At 51.4% G+C, this 16,079-nt stretch overlaps 1 protein-coding gene across 1 annotated transcript; it reads right to left on the bottom strand.

Moving 5' to 3' along the window:
- Positions 1-214: 214 nt before the first annotated feature.
- LOC146287750 (ubiquitin carboxyl-terminal hydrolase 32-like) lies at positions 215-15,932 on the bottom strand. Its single transcript, XM_084698522.1, has 34 exons — positions 15,746-15,932; positions 14,669-14,796; positions 14,038-14,143; positions 13,832-13,950; positions 13,405-13,564; positions 12,858-12,989; positions 12,391-12,498; positions 11,974-12,089; positions 11,761-11,823; positions 11,580-11,663; positions 11,422-11,483; positions 11,225-11,327; positions 10,461-10,638; positions 10,184-10,341; positions 9,736-9,876; positions 9,122-9,239; positions 8,501-8,655; positions 8,156-8,237; positions 7,969-8,043; positions 7,458-7,596; positions 7,015-7,120; positions 6,691-6,864; positions 6,259-6,433; positions 5,997-6,148; positions 5,589-5,712; positions 5,020-5,240; positions 4,584-4,768; positions 3,904-3,990; positions 3,674-3,794; positions 3,352-3,543; positions 3,029-3,269; positions 2,467-2,852; positions 2,256-2,348; positions 215-1,714 (listed from the first exon to the last, which is right to left on the bottom strand). Exons 1-34 carry the CDS (start codon positions 15,801-15,803, stop codon positions 1,541-1,543), a joined length of 4,716 nt encoding a protein of 1,571 aa, XP_084554648.1. The 5' UTR covers positions 15,804-15,932; the 3' UTR covers positions 215-1,540.
- Positions 15,933-16,079: the final 147 nt, after the last annotated feature.

Below are 16,079 nucleotides of genomic sequence, written 5' to 3'. Positions count from 1 at the left end.
CAGTCATTGTGAGTCAATCTATATTTCAAAATGTGCATTAGGCGTCCGCAGTGATCAGGTCAACATCCTTGTTAGATGTTCTATTTCCACAAACGTCTTTTTGATGAGAAGCTCTCACCACTTCCGGTAGCGCCTCAATGATGGTTGGTTTTTGTTTCTTGTGTGAGATGGTCTCAATGACATTTTCTTTTTGAATAAACGATCCAATCCAACAGACGGTGTCACTTGCTGCTTTAATACAGATCAACGAATCCATCCCATATACAAGACATATCTTTACAGCTCATTTAATGTTTTTGTTGGTTTCAAAAGTATCTATATACAGTTTGTTTTCCCTCAAAAAGGTCAGTGCAAAGTAATTTAGACTTTAAACAAAATTTTACAAAAGTACATGTCCATTAAATTAATGAATTATGAAAGAGAGAAACAAGAAAAGATAAGACTTCAAACATTCAGTAGTAATCACAATATCAAGCTTTCAGGGGTACAATACTGAAGAAAAATTACAATGAAGTTGCTAAATGTTAAAAAAGTAATAAAAGAAAGCTGGGTATGTTTACCATTCTACCATCATAAGCCAGGTAAGGTAACATTGTTTTCTGATCTGATTTTACACACACACACGTCTGTCTCGACATACAGTCCAGCCACCTTAGACTCAAGACAAGTGTTTTTAAACTCGTCACAAATTGACAGGATGCAACTTATCCAATTGCAAAAATGTCAAACGTATCCAAAGCAAATATACATGACATTTCAAAATGTGATTTCAATACTAGCACAGAGCAGTTAGACTGAGTTACTGAATTCTTCCTGTGGCATGAACTGTGGAGACACTAAGCAGTTTCTGCAACGCATCGACAGCAGTGATATGTGGTTGGGGCTGACTTGACTAAATGGCACAATTCTTCTTCTTCTTCTTGGATGAACAAGGGAGACTTTGTTCTCTGACGCTAACACTTTAGTAAAGGAAGTACTGTACATTACAAACTAAATATATTCCACAATTATCGTCATCAACTTAATTACATTTAGGGGGACAAAGACACACAAACAAATGGGAACATTTGGGAGAATTGATAGATGCGTGGCATATAACTGTAACCGTAGTCCAAAGCATGAGGTAGAATAAACTTGTTTCTACTGCAAAACATTTGTGTTTGTTCAGTGGAGGTTGTCACATAAGGGCGTCTTACAACAACAGTACCTAGGTCTGGATCAATGGCAAATGCAAGTGGCATTGGTCTATGAGCACGTGCACACACACACACACTAAATTCTGGCCAAAGCATAGTCACCCTAAAACACAGCGTGCTACTTTGTACTTTGTGTCATGTCCATGTGGTAGTTGGAATCTATGTTCTTGTAAATATTGAGTACCATTTGTTCATCCATCCACTTTGACAAGGAAAAAAGTGCCCCCCCCCCCCCCCGGGAAGATTTCTACGCTTCAATACTTCTCTACCTGAGAGATTACATATGTTGCTGTAGCACAAGCATGTTGATGAGATGTTGGCGCGTGGAGAAGCACAGACACAGGTTACTGGAGAACACAGTATTTCTTGTAGTCCGACTCAAAGTCCTCATCCATGCTGCTTGTGTCGGCCATCTTTTTGCCGTCGGTTTTCGGCATGAACAGAGAATGATCGACCCCCTGCTGCTCATAGAACAGGATATAGGCCGAGTCTTTGTCTACTTCTTCTGACCTCACTTCCTGAAAGCACACACCAAAATACCACCAAATTGACATCAAGTCAAAGCTGTATGCAATAAAACAAAGACAAAAACTTAAGAAGAGTTAATATTTTGTGGTAATATTTCTATGTGCGTGTTTAGAAGGCTTAAAATAATACTTTTCAGAAAGAGGAAGCCCTCATAATAGCAACCGCAAGCTTCCTTAAACATGCTGACTGATACCTTTCCTAAGAATGTAAAACATGTTTACTGAGCAAGTAAGCTAAACAGATGTGAAACTCCATATTGTGTTGGAACTAGGGTCAAAGTCCGTATTGTAACGTTCCACTCCAAACTAAAGATGTCGTTTTCCACTCCAAGACGCACGCATGCACACACACACCCGCAAGAACTTTAGGATAAAAGGACACTGACAGTTCCTCAGATTTCAGACCACTTTGTACCACCATAGACTGGTCTCCTTACTGAATGCTGCAAGAAAATAAACTGCCTTGACTCCAACGACTCTGTGCACTACTTTTTCCTGACATGAAGCTACTAGCTTCTAGCCGAGAGCTTACCTTGCAGCTGCTGTCGTTGTAACAGTACCATTTGTCGTTGGGGTTTTTGGCATAGGTGACATAGTGGCCTCCTCCAAGGATTCCTGAGTGACACTGTGGACGAAGGAGACAGGTGAGATCTACATGTGACGTTTCATTCAGAGGAAGCTGAATGATCCCCGAGGCAAGCTGTGTCTCTCAGGTACTGGCGCTGGGGCGACAAGACACTCACTGAAATTGCATACAAGTTGTAAATGGGCTCCAGGCTGATGTGGTCTCGGTGGTCGTGAGGCGCGTCCAGGTCCATGCTGTCCTCGGTGAAGCCGTTGCTCTCCAGCTCGGAGACGGACGTGGTGACGTCCCCGTCCCTGGCCGTGTCCTCCCCGGAGGTGGAGTCCAGGCCGGGGCCCTCGGCGTCGCTGCCCGTCCGGCTGGGCCCCAGGTCCAGGGGGCTCTCCCTGCCACTGTCCAGGCTCTCCTTGCTGAGGGACAGTTGGAGCTTGCTGCCCAGGGGGAAGCCTCGGGCCCGGCCCTGCCTCCTTGCCTCCCTCCCGGGGCTGGACGAGGGGCTGGACTCCCTGCTGGGGGTGCTGGTCATCCTGCTTGAACACAGAGGATCTGCACACAAACACAGGACATGTTGGTCTCGCTTAAAAGGATGACAGGCAAATGTGAATGTTTTGATAAAAACTGTGAATCTACACCCAAACACAGAATTGATAACTTATTGGTCCCTCTAAAGGATGATGATTTTATCATACAACATCTGAATATTGTGATGAATCTTTCCAGACCTTTCTCGTTGTTGACATTCAAGGCGGTGTTCGAGCTTGTGTCTCCGCCTCCAGCTCTTCTAGCTCCTCCCACAGCGTCAAGCTCCTCCCCCACCGCCTCCTTCCACTCTGATTGGCCGTCTTCAGGGTCTCTCGGGGTCAGGAACGCACTGGGGTCAAACTGATCTCTGGGGAACCTCACGATCTTCTGAGATTTTATCCACCGCCCGTTCATGAACTGGAATCGCTTTAAATGGACTATCTGCAATTAGACAACAGACGTTTTTAGCCCATAACACTGTATCTGAGGTGAGTGAGGAGGGCGAGGAGGGTAGGGGACTGACCAGGATGGGAGGCAGCCTCCACAGGTCCAGCTTCTTGGTGGCCAGGCGGTGGGTGCTACACTTGGAGCAGTAGTACAGCTCATCCTCACCCAGCTCCTCCTCGCTGGTGAAGGCCTGCAGGCAGCTGTCCAGGCTGATGGGCTCTGCCTGAGCCCTCCGACTCTGCTCCACGCTGCTGTGCTCCTCCACGATCTACACACACACACACACACACACACACACACAGACAGACACACAGTTCAAACCCTCTCCATGAACAGAAGACTTGGTATAACCAGGGCCAGAGCAGCGCAGGCCAGCCAGCCAGCCGGCAGCAGCTCACCCTCTCCTGGGAAGTCTGGTAGCGCAGGTGGAGGGCTGTGGGGTCCCAGTCCACCGCCAGGAAGGAGCTCCCTACTGCCGCCTTGTGGTCATTACACTCCACTGGACAGCCTCTGCAGAACCTGGAGGAGAGGAGGGAGGGTGGAGGGTGGATGAACTGATCAGCCAGCCGTCCGGAGGTCAAAGAAGCTCCTCCAGGATGGCTGTGTGTCCACGCCTGGAGCTCCATACCTGTACCAGGGGCAGCAGGCACACGCGTTCCCATCCTTCTGGACCACCCGCAGGGTGAAGGGGTACTGGTAACCCATACTGTCATCACTGGGTCAGGGCCCCCCAAGAGAAACACACACACACACACAAGTTACTCATGGTCTACTGTGGTGTCTGTGAGGTGTGTCAGATACATGGTGAGGCAGCAGTCTGCAGAGGAGAGGCAGCAGTATGCATAGGAGAGGCAGCAGTATGCAGAGGAGAGGCAGCAGTATGCAGAGGAGAGGCAGCTGTATGCAGAGGAGAGGCAGCAGTATGCAGAGGAGAGGCAGCAGTATGCAGAGGAGAGGCAGCAGTATGCAGAGGAGAGGCAGCAGTATGCAGAGGAGAGGCAGCTGTATGCAGAGGAGAGGCAGCAGTATGCAGAGGAGAGGCAGCAGTATGCAGAGGAGAGGCAGCTGTATGCAGAGGAGAGGCAGCAGTATGCAGAGGAGAGGCAGCAGTATGCAGAGGAGAGGCAGCAGTATGCAGAGGAGAGGCAGCAGTATGCAGAGGAGAGGCAGCAGTATGCAGAGGAGAGGCAGCAGTATGCAGAGGAGAGGCAGCAGTATGCAGAGGAGAGGCAGCAGTATGCAGAGGAGAGGCAGCAGTATGCAGAGGAGAGGCAGCAGTATGCAGAGGCGAGGCAGGCTGACACTGACCAGTCCAGGGCGTGGTTGCTGGCCTCTTGGGGGGGCAGGGGGCTGGCCAGCCTGGACACCTGCGTCCACACGGCGTCGTACAGGTCGCGGGCACGCGTACGCACCGTGCAGGGCACGATGAGGGGCATCCCAAACAGACTGGGGCGGTTCTTCTGGGACGACAGGAAGTAAAGCTCGGCCCGCATCTGGGAGGAAGAACACACACACACACACAGACAGACACACACAGAGACACAGACACACACAAAGACACACACACAGACAGACACACACAGCCGTGTCAGCAACCAGTACATGTCCCGTAGACAGCAGGAAACATCAAACTATCAAATACGGCCGTTTTCATAACGCATAATGAAATCCACATGTGTTATGAGACCTGCAGCCCTGACAGTATTATTCCTACAGTGTCGTCGTCCTCGCCTGCAGTACCCACCATCTTCCTGTGGATGGCGATGATGTACCCGATGAAGGGGCTGTCGGGGGAGGCCGGCGTCTGTCCGTGGGCGAGGCCGGGAGCGAGGCTGGTCTCGAGGCCGGCCTCCGTCCCACAGGGCACCACAGTGCTGGGCATGCCCTCAGTCCCCAGCCCCGCCCCGGGAGAGTGGCCCTCCGCCAGGGCCACGCCGCCGTTCACCAGGCCAGGAGACGCTCTCTCTGTTGGGGACACAAACGCAGCTGGTGTGTAGAGGAAACCCTACCACCCTCTCTCACCCGGCAGGAGAGTCAAGGTCCCAACTAGCCAGGTGGAACGAGGACAGGACGTCGTTTGTGGCGCTCGTGTGACAGGAGTGAAGTGACAGGCTCTGTCGTGGTGACAGGGTGGTAAAGTATTCAACCGCTCCATCTGTTAGCTTTCACTGCATGCACATGCCAAGACACACTTGGAGGATAATCTTGGTGTTGGAGCTCCCTCTCCTGTTTCCTCTCAGGGGTTTACTGATGTGTTTACGATACAAGGCTTCTGGAAAGCTCCGGGGCGTGACAGTGAGGAGTCTGGCCTACCGTCCACGTCTGGGTCGGTGGCGGAGGGGGGGGTGGGCGTGGGCGAGCCCGGGACAGGGATCTCGAACGCGCAGAGGAAACCGCTCACCGCCCGGCGCACCTTCTGTTTATCTGACGGAAAGTTCTGGAAGGCAAGACAGACAAAAGCCGTTTTCATACTGCTGGGTGTAGGAGGATGTGCGGTTCGGGCGTGATGCACGGACCATGGCTTGGCAATGGGGATACGCTTTGTGTCACAACATGGACACAATGTTGTGGTGGTGACTGTACAACAAGCTTTCAACCCAGGGTTTTCCTGCCATCAACCACACACCAGCACCGTGGCAATCAGTTGCACATGAGCTTCCTGTCAGCAGAGCTGGGGGAGCTGTGTCAGAGCATGTGAATGACGGGGAGGGCTCAGGTTACCTTGATGTTGGAGGCGTGGACCTCAGACAGCAGGATCTGCTCTGGCCTCAGGCCACACAGCTCACTCAGAAGTTTCTTCAGACCCGTGTACTTGTCGTCGGCGTTGAGGCGCAGGCCGTAGCGCACCGGCGCTGAGCCGTCCAGCTTGATGACTTCACACGGGAGAAAATCACTTGAATCACTTTATTCAGTTCACGGCAATAACCAGAACACATAATACTGTACACATGATACCCTAACCTCCCTCCCTCCCTCGACTCACCTATGATTTCCATGTGCATGGAGTTGTCCATGGGCAGGGGCAGAGACAGGAAGTTGAAGGGGTCAAAGCGAGCACTCACGTGGCCGCAGGTCTTGCACTTGACCTGGGACCGGAGCTGTCCGTGGAACAGGTCCACCACGATGGAACGGTTCCTCCGCAGGTGGTTCTCCCAGGCCTGGGGAGACACACACACGTAAACACACACACCACCATCAACTGTCCTCAACATCAAGGTGCCAGCAAATCCAGCAAACGAAAACATCAACAGTGGAGAAAAGGATATGGGCTCAAAACCACCACGCCCCCATCAACACCACCACACTGGAACCCTCCACAAACACAGCAACACAAACATCTACAGGGGTATGTGAGAGAAAGTGGGAAATTGAAAAATATGAGCAGTGGGAGGGGTGGGGGAGGTTGAACTCTGACCTCAGAGGCCACCTTCCAGTCGGGTCGTCCGTCGCTGTCCTTGAGCTCCACGTAGGGCTTGTCGTGGACGCGGTTCAGGTCCTCGTGGAGGCCATCCAGCAGGAAGGCCAGCAGCTCCTGGGAGTCCTGCTGCTGGAAGCCGTTGAAGCGAGGAGCGTACTTCGCTATCGTCCACTGAGCATGCAAGGGAAGACCGGGCACATATATGTCACTTGTTATCATCATGTTGTGGTTTCCTTAGTATGCTAGTCGTGACAGCTGATTGGTAGGGGTGATTCAGAGGCAGGAAGGACGACTGACTGCTGATTGGTGGGCTGTACGTACTCTGAGTTTCAGGGGTGCCAGGTTCTTCTGCGTCCCGCTCCACAGCTCTTGCACCAGGTCACCGTAGCACTTGGCCATGTGACCCCTCATCCCGATAGGATTGGTCCTGCCGCGGAGACCATGCAACCAATACCGTGGTGAGTTTACACGCAGAGCAGTGCACAGACACACACCTTCACCCCCCCCCCCCCCCCGACGCAGATAGGCAGACAGACAGACAGACACAGACAGACAGACAGAGACAGGCAGACAGACAGACAGACAGACAGACAGAGACAGGCAGACAGACAGACAGACAGACACAGGCAGACAGGCAGACAGACAGACAGACACAGACAGAGACAGGCAGACAGGCAGACAGACAGACAGACACAGGCAGACAGGCAGACAGGCAGACAGGCAGACAGACAGACAGACAGACAGACAGACAGACACAGACAGACCTGTTGAGCTCGTAGAGGTGTGTCCCTGAGGTGAAGTAGTCTGTGAGAGGCTTGGTGTTGCTCACACACTGGATGCTGGAGTTCATGAAGCAGCTGTTTCCAAGGTTACTGAGGCCTGTGGCTCCCTTCTCTGTGGGGACTGTAGGACCCAGCGGAAAAGCTGCTCAAGGTGCTGCCCGACCCCCACAATCACCCACAACAACCCCACGGGGTCTACTTGTACCGGTTACAAATACCAAATGACCTTGAAGCTATTCATTGCTGGTTTTGTAAACAGGGTCTACTTAGACTGCTTACAAATGCCAAATAGACTTAAACTGTGGGGAAAATGTGGCTGTAATCACACCTCTGTGTGTGTGTTGGTGTGTGTGTGTGTGTTGGTGTTGGTGTGTGTGTGTGAGCTGGTGTGTGTGTTGGTGTGTGTGTGTGTGTTGGTGTGTGTGTGTGAGCTGGCGTGACTGCGTATGCTCTGGCTAAAGCAGCACGGTGTCAGCAGAGGGGCCAGCCTCACCGTTGTGACGGCTCATCCTGTTGCTGTTGGCGATAAAGGACATCTCCTCGGGCCAGCTCATGTCCTTGTTCCGCACTGAGGACGACACCCACACAGTCAGTCCCCCACCGTGACCACACACACACACACACAAGACTGCCCATTCTGGGGCTGTGACATGACTTGGACGTTTCCACCATCTGAGTACCTTCAATGACCATGTACTGCTCATCTGGGATCTTCAGCCCCTCCAGAGTGTGGTCCTCATCGTCCAGCAGGGTGAGGTAGTTCTGAGGAACAAATACAGCGATATCTCGGTCGACAGTTTGTATAGGGTGTCATGATCTGTGGAGGGGGTCAACTCACTTGTACTGTATGAGAGATACAGAGAGAGAGGAAAGCTGGGGAGAGACAGAGAGAGACACAGAGAGACACAGAGAGACAGAGAGACAGAGACACAGAGACACAGAGAGACAGAGACACAGAGAGACAGAGAGAGACAGAGAGAGACAGAGACACAGAGAGACAGAGAGAGACAGAGAGGATGGTTCACCTCACTGTTGTAGATCCACAGCCTCATGTCCTCTTCCTTGATGCGGAGTCTCTGAGCCAGGTACTCATGGATGTCCTTGATGGTCCCCACCCTGCTGAAGCAGCCTGTGTACACCAGCACACGCTTCAGGGGGGCGCTGGGGGGGGGCACGTTACCTGGAGGGGGAACAGGAACAATAAGGAACATCTATCTATGTGCAGGGGGGGCATCTTCCTGAATTTCCCCACAGGATTAATAAAGTATATCTCTCTTGGCTGTACTAGCACCCAGGGCTGTGTGGAGGAGAGGGGGGCGTGCGGCTATACTAGCACCCAGGGCTGTGTGGAGGAGAGGGGGGCGTGCGGCTATACTAGCACCCAGGGCTGTGTGGAGGAGAGGGGGGCGTGCGGCTATACTAGCACCCAGGGATGTGTGGAGGAGAGGGGGGCGTGCGGCTATACTAGCACCCAGGGCTGTGTGGAGGAGAGGGGGGCGTGCGGCTATACTAGCACCCAGGGCTGTGTGGAGGAGAGGGGGGCGTGCGGCTATACTAGCACCCAGGGCTGTGTGGAGGAGAGGGGGGCGTGCGGCTATACTAGCACCCAGGGCTGTGTGGAGGAGAGGGGGGCGTGCGGCTCCTACCCATGTTGACCCAGGCGGTGGACTGAGGGGTGCGTGCGGGCAGCTGTTGCCTCAGGAACAGCAGGTGTCTAGGAAACAGCTCCATCTCAGCTTCCTCCGTCCTGGAGTTCCTGATCACCTGGGGACCACCATCAGGGCGTGCACACCATCAGTACCACAGAGATGCCGCTAGAACCACACACGCCTGATCCTCCATCTGCTGCTGGGTCTACAGTGTCTGTATGCCGCTTTGGATGATGTACAATGTAAACACAAGAGTCACAGGTATCCTTTACATTTAGTCATTTAGCAGACGCTCTTATCCAGAGCGACTTGCGGCAAGTACAGGGACATTCCCCCCCCCCCGAGGCGAATAGGGTGAAGTGCCGTGCACAAGGACACAACGTCATTTGGCACAGCCGGAAACCGAACCAACAACCTTCCGATTAAAAGCTTGACTCCCTAACCGCTCAGCCATCTGACCCCTTTACAGGAGGCTCACTTAGAAGACTCTTTCACCCAAAGCCACAAACAAACAGCGTCTTATATGAAGCACAGCAGCAGACGAAGGGTCGGGTGGAGCGCGTCGTTTTGGTAACAAATGGACCCTGTGTGTCACGGCCGTGTGTACGTACCGGTCTGGGCAGGCTGAGGTTGGCACCGTACCAGTGGTACAGGGCCCTCCACACCGGCTCTGGGACCAGTTCAAAATCCCTGCCCAGGGTGAGGGAGGGGAAGCGTCGGAGCAGAGCCCCCTCCATGGTGAGGGTGGGAGCCTGGGGGAGGGAGAGGGAGAGGGGGAGGGAGGGAGACATCACGTGACATCACAACAGTAGGCCATCCTGCAACATGACAAGGTCCCTTTGGTGAAACAGACAGCAGTGCAGTACAAGGACCAGGCTGTTGCTTTCATTACATTTACAATCCCATCCAGTTCTGCAGTTTATATCCATTATTCAACTCCTCGCCCATACAGCAAAGGCAGTATACATGCACACACACACGCACACACACACAGAGTATCTGTCACATGGAGAGCTTAGCACAGTCCATGTTCCGTTCTCTATCGTCTGGCCTCTCTACCTTCAGAGGCTCTGTGGTGACCAGAGGCTGGTTGTCGATGGCCCCCGGCCTGGACACGGCGGTGGCCCCATCGGCCCCCAGGACACACTGGCTGTCTGAGTCCGGAGTGTCCTGCTGCCGGGGGAAGCAGATGTCTGTGGAGCTGAGCGGGAGAAGATCTGAGGAGGGAACGGACTTCAGTCACCCTCACGGAGGACCATAGTGGCATTTAGAACCTGCGACTTTGACGTCCAATCAAATGCTTTAACCACTGAGCGCCCCCCCCGGTGAGACTCACTGGGGCTGGCGGTCTCAGAGGCTTCCGAGGCGCTGGAGACATTGTCGGAGAACTTGTCGTCAGACGATGTGTGCGAACCGGGGGTTCCCTCCCGGCCTGGCCCCGCCTCCGCGCCTCCCCCCAAGCTCCGCCCCCCGCCGAACGTCGACGGCTGCTCCACCACGATCCGCCTGTCGTCCTGACGACACACACGTCACAGCACTGAGGTCATGACCTCGAGCACAGGAAGACATCTAACCCCTAACCCAAACATGGAAGGGGTTGCTAAGGTCACGACCTCTAAGACAACAACATAACTCATGCACATAAGCTCATGCGCCAACATGGATAAGGGTCGCTAAGGTCATGACCTCCACAACAGGAGGACATCTAACCCCTAACCCAAACATGGAAGGGGTTGCTAAGGTCATGACCTCAAAGACAACAACATAACTCTGAGCTAATGTGACAACTAAGGGGTCAGGGTTAGGAGGGGGAATGCAGATTCATCTTCCACTCATGCTGGCAGAAGCGAGCAGCTACGAAGCAGACACAGGGAGCTGCATACAGCTACGAAGCAGACACAGGGAGCTGCGTACAGCTACGAAGCAGACACAGGGAGCTGCGTACAGCTACGAAGCAGACACAGGGAGCTGCGTACAGCTACGAAGCAGACACAGGGAGCTGCATACAGCTACGAAGCAGACACAGGGAGCTGCGTACAGCTACGAAGCAGACACAGGGAGCTGCGTACAGCTACGAAGCAGACACAGGGAGCTGCGTACATATTTGACGTAGTCTCTCCACTGGCGCCACCAGGACACGGCGATAAGGAACCAGTAGTCTCCAGGCTGCAGGCCATGTCTGCTCTCTCTCTCCAGCCAGCCCCTGCAGGACACGGACCCAGCCACACACTCAGGAACAAGTCACGAGTACATCATCTCCTGTGTGTGTGTGTGTGTGTGTGTGTGATGACACACACCTGATGATCTGCCCTTCCTCCTCTGGAGTAGCAGGTCGCAGTCCAAGAACAATATGGCACACCTGCAGTGAAGATGAACACGGATTAAACAGGTAAGACCGTATTCCAGCAGAGTCGTGACAGCACGACACAGCAGGTAGTCTGACAGTGGTAATCACCTGAAACAGCAGGTTGAGGAACTCATTGGCGAGGGTACTCTTCACACTCCATATCTGGTAATCCTCCAGGGTCAAATGGCCTTGCTGAGGACCGCAAGACAAAACAGGAGGTGATATTCCCGTGTGAATGGGAGTCCTGGGGTCCTGGGGTTGTGTACAGCTGCTAGACCGTGTGACCTACCTTAGTGGTGTCGTGTTCTTTCAGAATGTCCTCCACAATGTCTGAGACATTACTGTGCGCTTCCTGCCAAAACAAGACATGACGGTTTTCACAAAAAAAGTCGTAAATGTATATTTACATGTGTTTGCTACGTCTTGCATCCACATTCGTGTTAGCGTGTGAAAACTGAATGGCATTCTGGGTATTGTTAGGTTTCCTAGGAGCGGCCCTTACAGGGAGAGGGTCCGTGCGGTTGTCTCGCCAAACCTCGAGCAACGCCCCAATCATGTCCCGCACTTCTTCACGAGACAGAACGCCGTCATGGTCGACGTCAAACACCTTGAAGCAGACTAGAGAAAGGGGGAGGCAAGGGCAAATCAGAGTGTTGGAAAGATTGAAGATGTAACACATTTATCCTGTATAAGAATGATTCTGTGTTCAGCATTCCTTGTGTGTACAGAGAGGCCTACGCCCAAATCTGAACTTTGAGTAACACAAAGCATACGTAAACAAGCTGACCTGGGCTGACCATTATCTTACAAGAGGTGCAATAAATAACCTTATCTGTGTTGAGTGAATCATATGGTCAAGCCTAAGTGCTTTAATAACAGAAAAGTCTGATGACAGCAGAGGGAACAGACTCCAGCTTACACTTTTGTCTTTCTGCCAGCGGACCCCTACAGCAGGCAGAGAGTCCACATGAGATCTCCTTAAAGTCAATGTGATTGTCCCTGTTCTCATCAAAGGCGTGAAACAACCCTGCAAAGAACAGCATTTCAGAGTCAAACACCAGAATGCCATATCAAAACAAGCAACAACAACAACAACAACAACAACAACAACAACAACAACAAAAAACTGTACACAGACGGCTAGGTCATTTGAGTCATTTAGACATTTAGCGGATGCTCTTATCCAGAGCGACTTCCAGTAAGTACAGGGACATTCTCCCCGAGGCAAGTAGGGTGAAGTGCCTTGCCCAAGGGCACAACGTCATTTGGCACGGCCGGGAATCGAACTGGCAACCGTCTGATTAATAGCCCGACTCCCGAACCGCTCAGCCATCTGACCCCCAAACAGGTGAACAGGGTGACTAAACGTGTTGTCTCTTCTCTTACCCTCGCTCAGGGAGGAATGAATAGGAGGAGAAACCAGAGGGCCGAAGGTTTCCAGGTCAAATCTGCCGGTCCGAGATTGGGCCTTCAACAGCCAATAGCGCTTCTCCAGGTCAATGATGTCAGACTCCTCCACTGAGAAAACCAAACAGGAAGCGTACCAAGAACATTACCCACAACCTTCCAGGAACAGAAGCTTCAGTCTAAACTCAATGCTTTTATTTCCTTCATAACGACACACCCGTTTCTTGTCGGTCAAATGTTGTGCAATGTGCAGTAAGCAATCTGTGTTACACCCAGATCACTGCATCAAGCACTTTAATCTGTGAGACCTGATTCAACAAGGTCAGATATTACCCATCTAGTGAGGAAGGACTGCCACCAGCAGAGAAACCTCGAGGGAGGAAGAGGAGGATGAACATGAGAACTAACTCAAACATGTGACGCTACGTAGCTGGGGTTTTTCCTCCTGTCATCCCCCAATTCTTTGAGGCACCAGCCGCCGCTGAAAGCCCCCTGACCCGGACGGCGTCTGTCACTCATCACTCACAGTGTGTGACTCCAGCGAGGGTCTGGTAGAAGGTGGGCGTGTCGCTGTCATCTGTCAGAGTGACACACACCCCGCTGGACAGGAGCCAGCGGGAGAACGTGAAGGCTTCCTTGTTCTGGAGGAGCCAACTCTTAAACTTCTCATAGTTCACCTTCTCACCCTGCGAGAGACCCAAACAAACAGAGACATGACCTTAACTCTGGGGCGATCTCAATCTCACTCAACGTCTGAAAAGGAAATTAAATAAATCAGACAAACAGAACACAGGCAGGACACCTGGTCAAACAAATGGGGTGATCGCTAGCTCACAGCTAGGTGGCACATGAGAAATGGTGGATAACAGATATGAAAGTTGGGAGGGAAACAAAAGAACCTTAACAGGAAGCTGGTGACGGAGAGGGCCGCTGATTGGTCCATGTCAACTAACCTCGGAAAAACACTTCCTGAGAGAGAGAGGGATCTCTCCATCCACTGCCTGCAGCATGCTCTCCATATCCTCTCGGGTTGCATGGCTGCCCGAATCACTGGCGAAGAGGCTGAAAATGTCTGGGGGGGAGGGGGGGGCGGAGAACCAGTGTGTGTCAGATGCAGAATGTTTTACAGCAAACGCAAGCAGTTGTTTCGTAGACTCACATTTAGCTTTCTCCTCATCTCTTCCTCTGGTCAGGAGGACCAGTCCAACAATGAGATTGTTGAAGTGTAGTCCTTTTGAATTACCGCCGAAAGAGCTGTAAATGACCTAGACAAGAGGAAAGGTAGATGATGTGCATGCTTAGTATGCCAATCGGCATCCTTCAAAATACTTGGGTGTACTGCATAGGCTTGCTTCTCTTTTCGACAAACACCTTGACCACAGATCCATCGCAGGAGTTGAAATTACAGGTCAAAGAAAGGGAAACTCAATTGGCACAGGCTGTGACCTGCATAACAGAACGACTCTTAACTATCAAATCAAGCACCCTCTGCACTGTGACTGTGCATTCAGAATATCAAATAACTGGGGCGTAGTGTCTAACAGCAACACAATTCTCTCACCAAAACTCACATTTACATTTAGTCATTTATCAGACGCTCTTATCCAGAGCAAAGTACAGAGACATTCCCCCCGAGGCAAGTAGGGTGAATTGCCTTACCCAAGGACACAACATAATTTAGCACGGCGGGGAATCGTTACGGCTACCTACTGATTACTAGCCCAACTCCCTCACCGCTTAGCCATCTAGCTCTTAGCCACATTACCCCAAAGTGTTGACAAAACGCTCACCTCAGCAACCCTGGGCGGCACGACATCTCCAAGCACCTCCCTTAGGAAGCACTGTTGGCTCATGTAATAGGACAGTCCACTCGTCCTTCGAAAAGCATCTTTCAGACGCTGGAGTTCTACATCTGTGACTGGGGGGGGGGGGGGGGGGGGTAGATGAAACTGGGTTTAGAAACCAGACCAGACACTCAAAGACGTAAACATACTTTAACACCACACCGCCCAAACGAAGTGGCAACCGTACTATGTAGTTTAACAAACGTAAAAAAAAAAATATTTTAAAAGCTGGGAGAGCGGGCGTCAACATCACTGACGTTTATTACCATAATAGCTTCCTTGATTGTAACAAGGGACCAGAGTTAACAAGCAATATAGGCTCCCTGTAACAATAATATGGGCCGAAATACGGTGTTATCATATATACTTACACTCATATATAACCCGCCAACTACAATTGATATTGAACAGCAACACTTTCAATGTGCCGTCATTACGTCCAGGTTCCAGGTAGCTAGCTAGCTAACTGGATAACTTGCTAGCTATATTTTTGTCGTCCTTAGCAGTTAATATGTATAGCTATTGCTTGCTCCAACCCAACCTAGTTATCTGGCTAGGTGAGCTACATAGATGGTTAACTGGCGTCAATTAATTGATCATAACATAGCTAAGCATTCACAAACCCAGTAAGTGCCATGGTATAAGGTTATGTGAGGTGGCTAGCTCGTAATAACGTTAAGCGAGCTAGCACTTGCTAGTTGACAGTGACACAGAGGGCAACAGTGCAGTGTGTTGGTGCCTCGCAACCAGACTTGATACTGTAGCAACTAAGCCACTACCTTGCAACATCCATGTCATCATAGGTTTCCAGCTAGCTAGTTAAAGGCAACTTTAGTTTGCTGTTAACGTAATGCAATTCTGTTATTATACTGGTAACGTTACACCGCTGCACACTTAACACTCAACGCCAGTCATTGTTAACTTAGCTTACGGCTAGCTAGCTGTCATTAGCTGGTTAGCCGTCTAGCTGGTTTAGCAGAGTACGAGCTAACTAGGCAGGTCTCATACTTTCGCTTTGTTTACCTCTTTTAATGGCCTCGTCATACGAGAGGAACCCTATCCTCGACTCTTTGGCTCCCATGCTGTCTTCATTTCATGATAGCTGCAACACGAACGAATGTCATCAGCTGGCGCGGGCTGCTTTGTTTCTTTTGCGAGCAAACTGGCTGTCAAACTGCCCCTGCTGCTAGCACTAGCTGGATGCTCAACACTGACGCTTCCTCTACCGACCTGTCATGTGACACAAGAGCTGTCAAAATTAGGCCTCTCGACCTACCAGTTTGCACATTCAAATAATGACATTTTATGTATTTACATCATTTTCACCCACTTGTACAAAATTATCCTTGCGCAGTTA

This window comes from Hypomesus nipponensis, chromosome 5, assembly GCF_054491055.1.
Source record: "Hypomesus nipponensis isolate SF chromosome 5, ASM5449105v1, whole genome shotgun sequence".
Taxonomy (NCBI): Eukaryota; Metazoa; Chordata; class Actinopteri; order Osmeriformes; family Osmeridae; genus Hypomesus; species Hypomesus nipponensis.
Note: the sequence above shows the minus strand (reverse complement) of the source record. Positions and strands in the feature narration are given on the sequence as shown.

Coding starts and splice junctions, on each gene's coding strand:
- LOC146287750 (XM_084698522.1), bottom strand. CDS start 15,803: ATGGGAGCCAAAGAGTCGAGGATAGGGTTCCTCTCGTATGACGAGGCC. Junction 11,664..11,760: donor AAGAACACGACACCACTAAG/GTAGGTCACACG, acceptor TGCGGTCCTCAG/CAAGGCCATTTGACCCTGGA. Junction 3,544..3,673: donor ACCAGACTTCCCAGGAGAGG/GTGAGCTGCTGC, acceptor GTGTGTGTGTAG/ATCGTGGAGGAGCACAGCAG.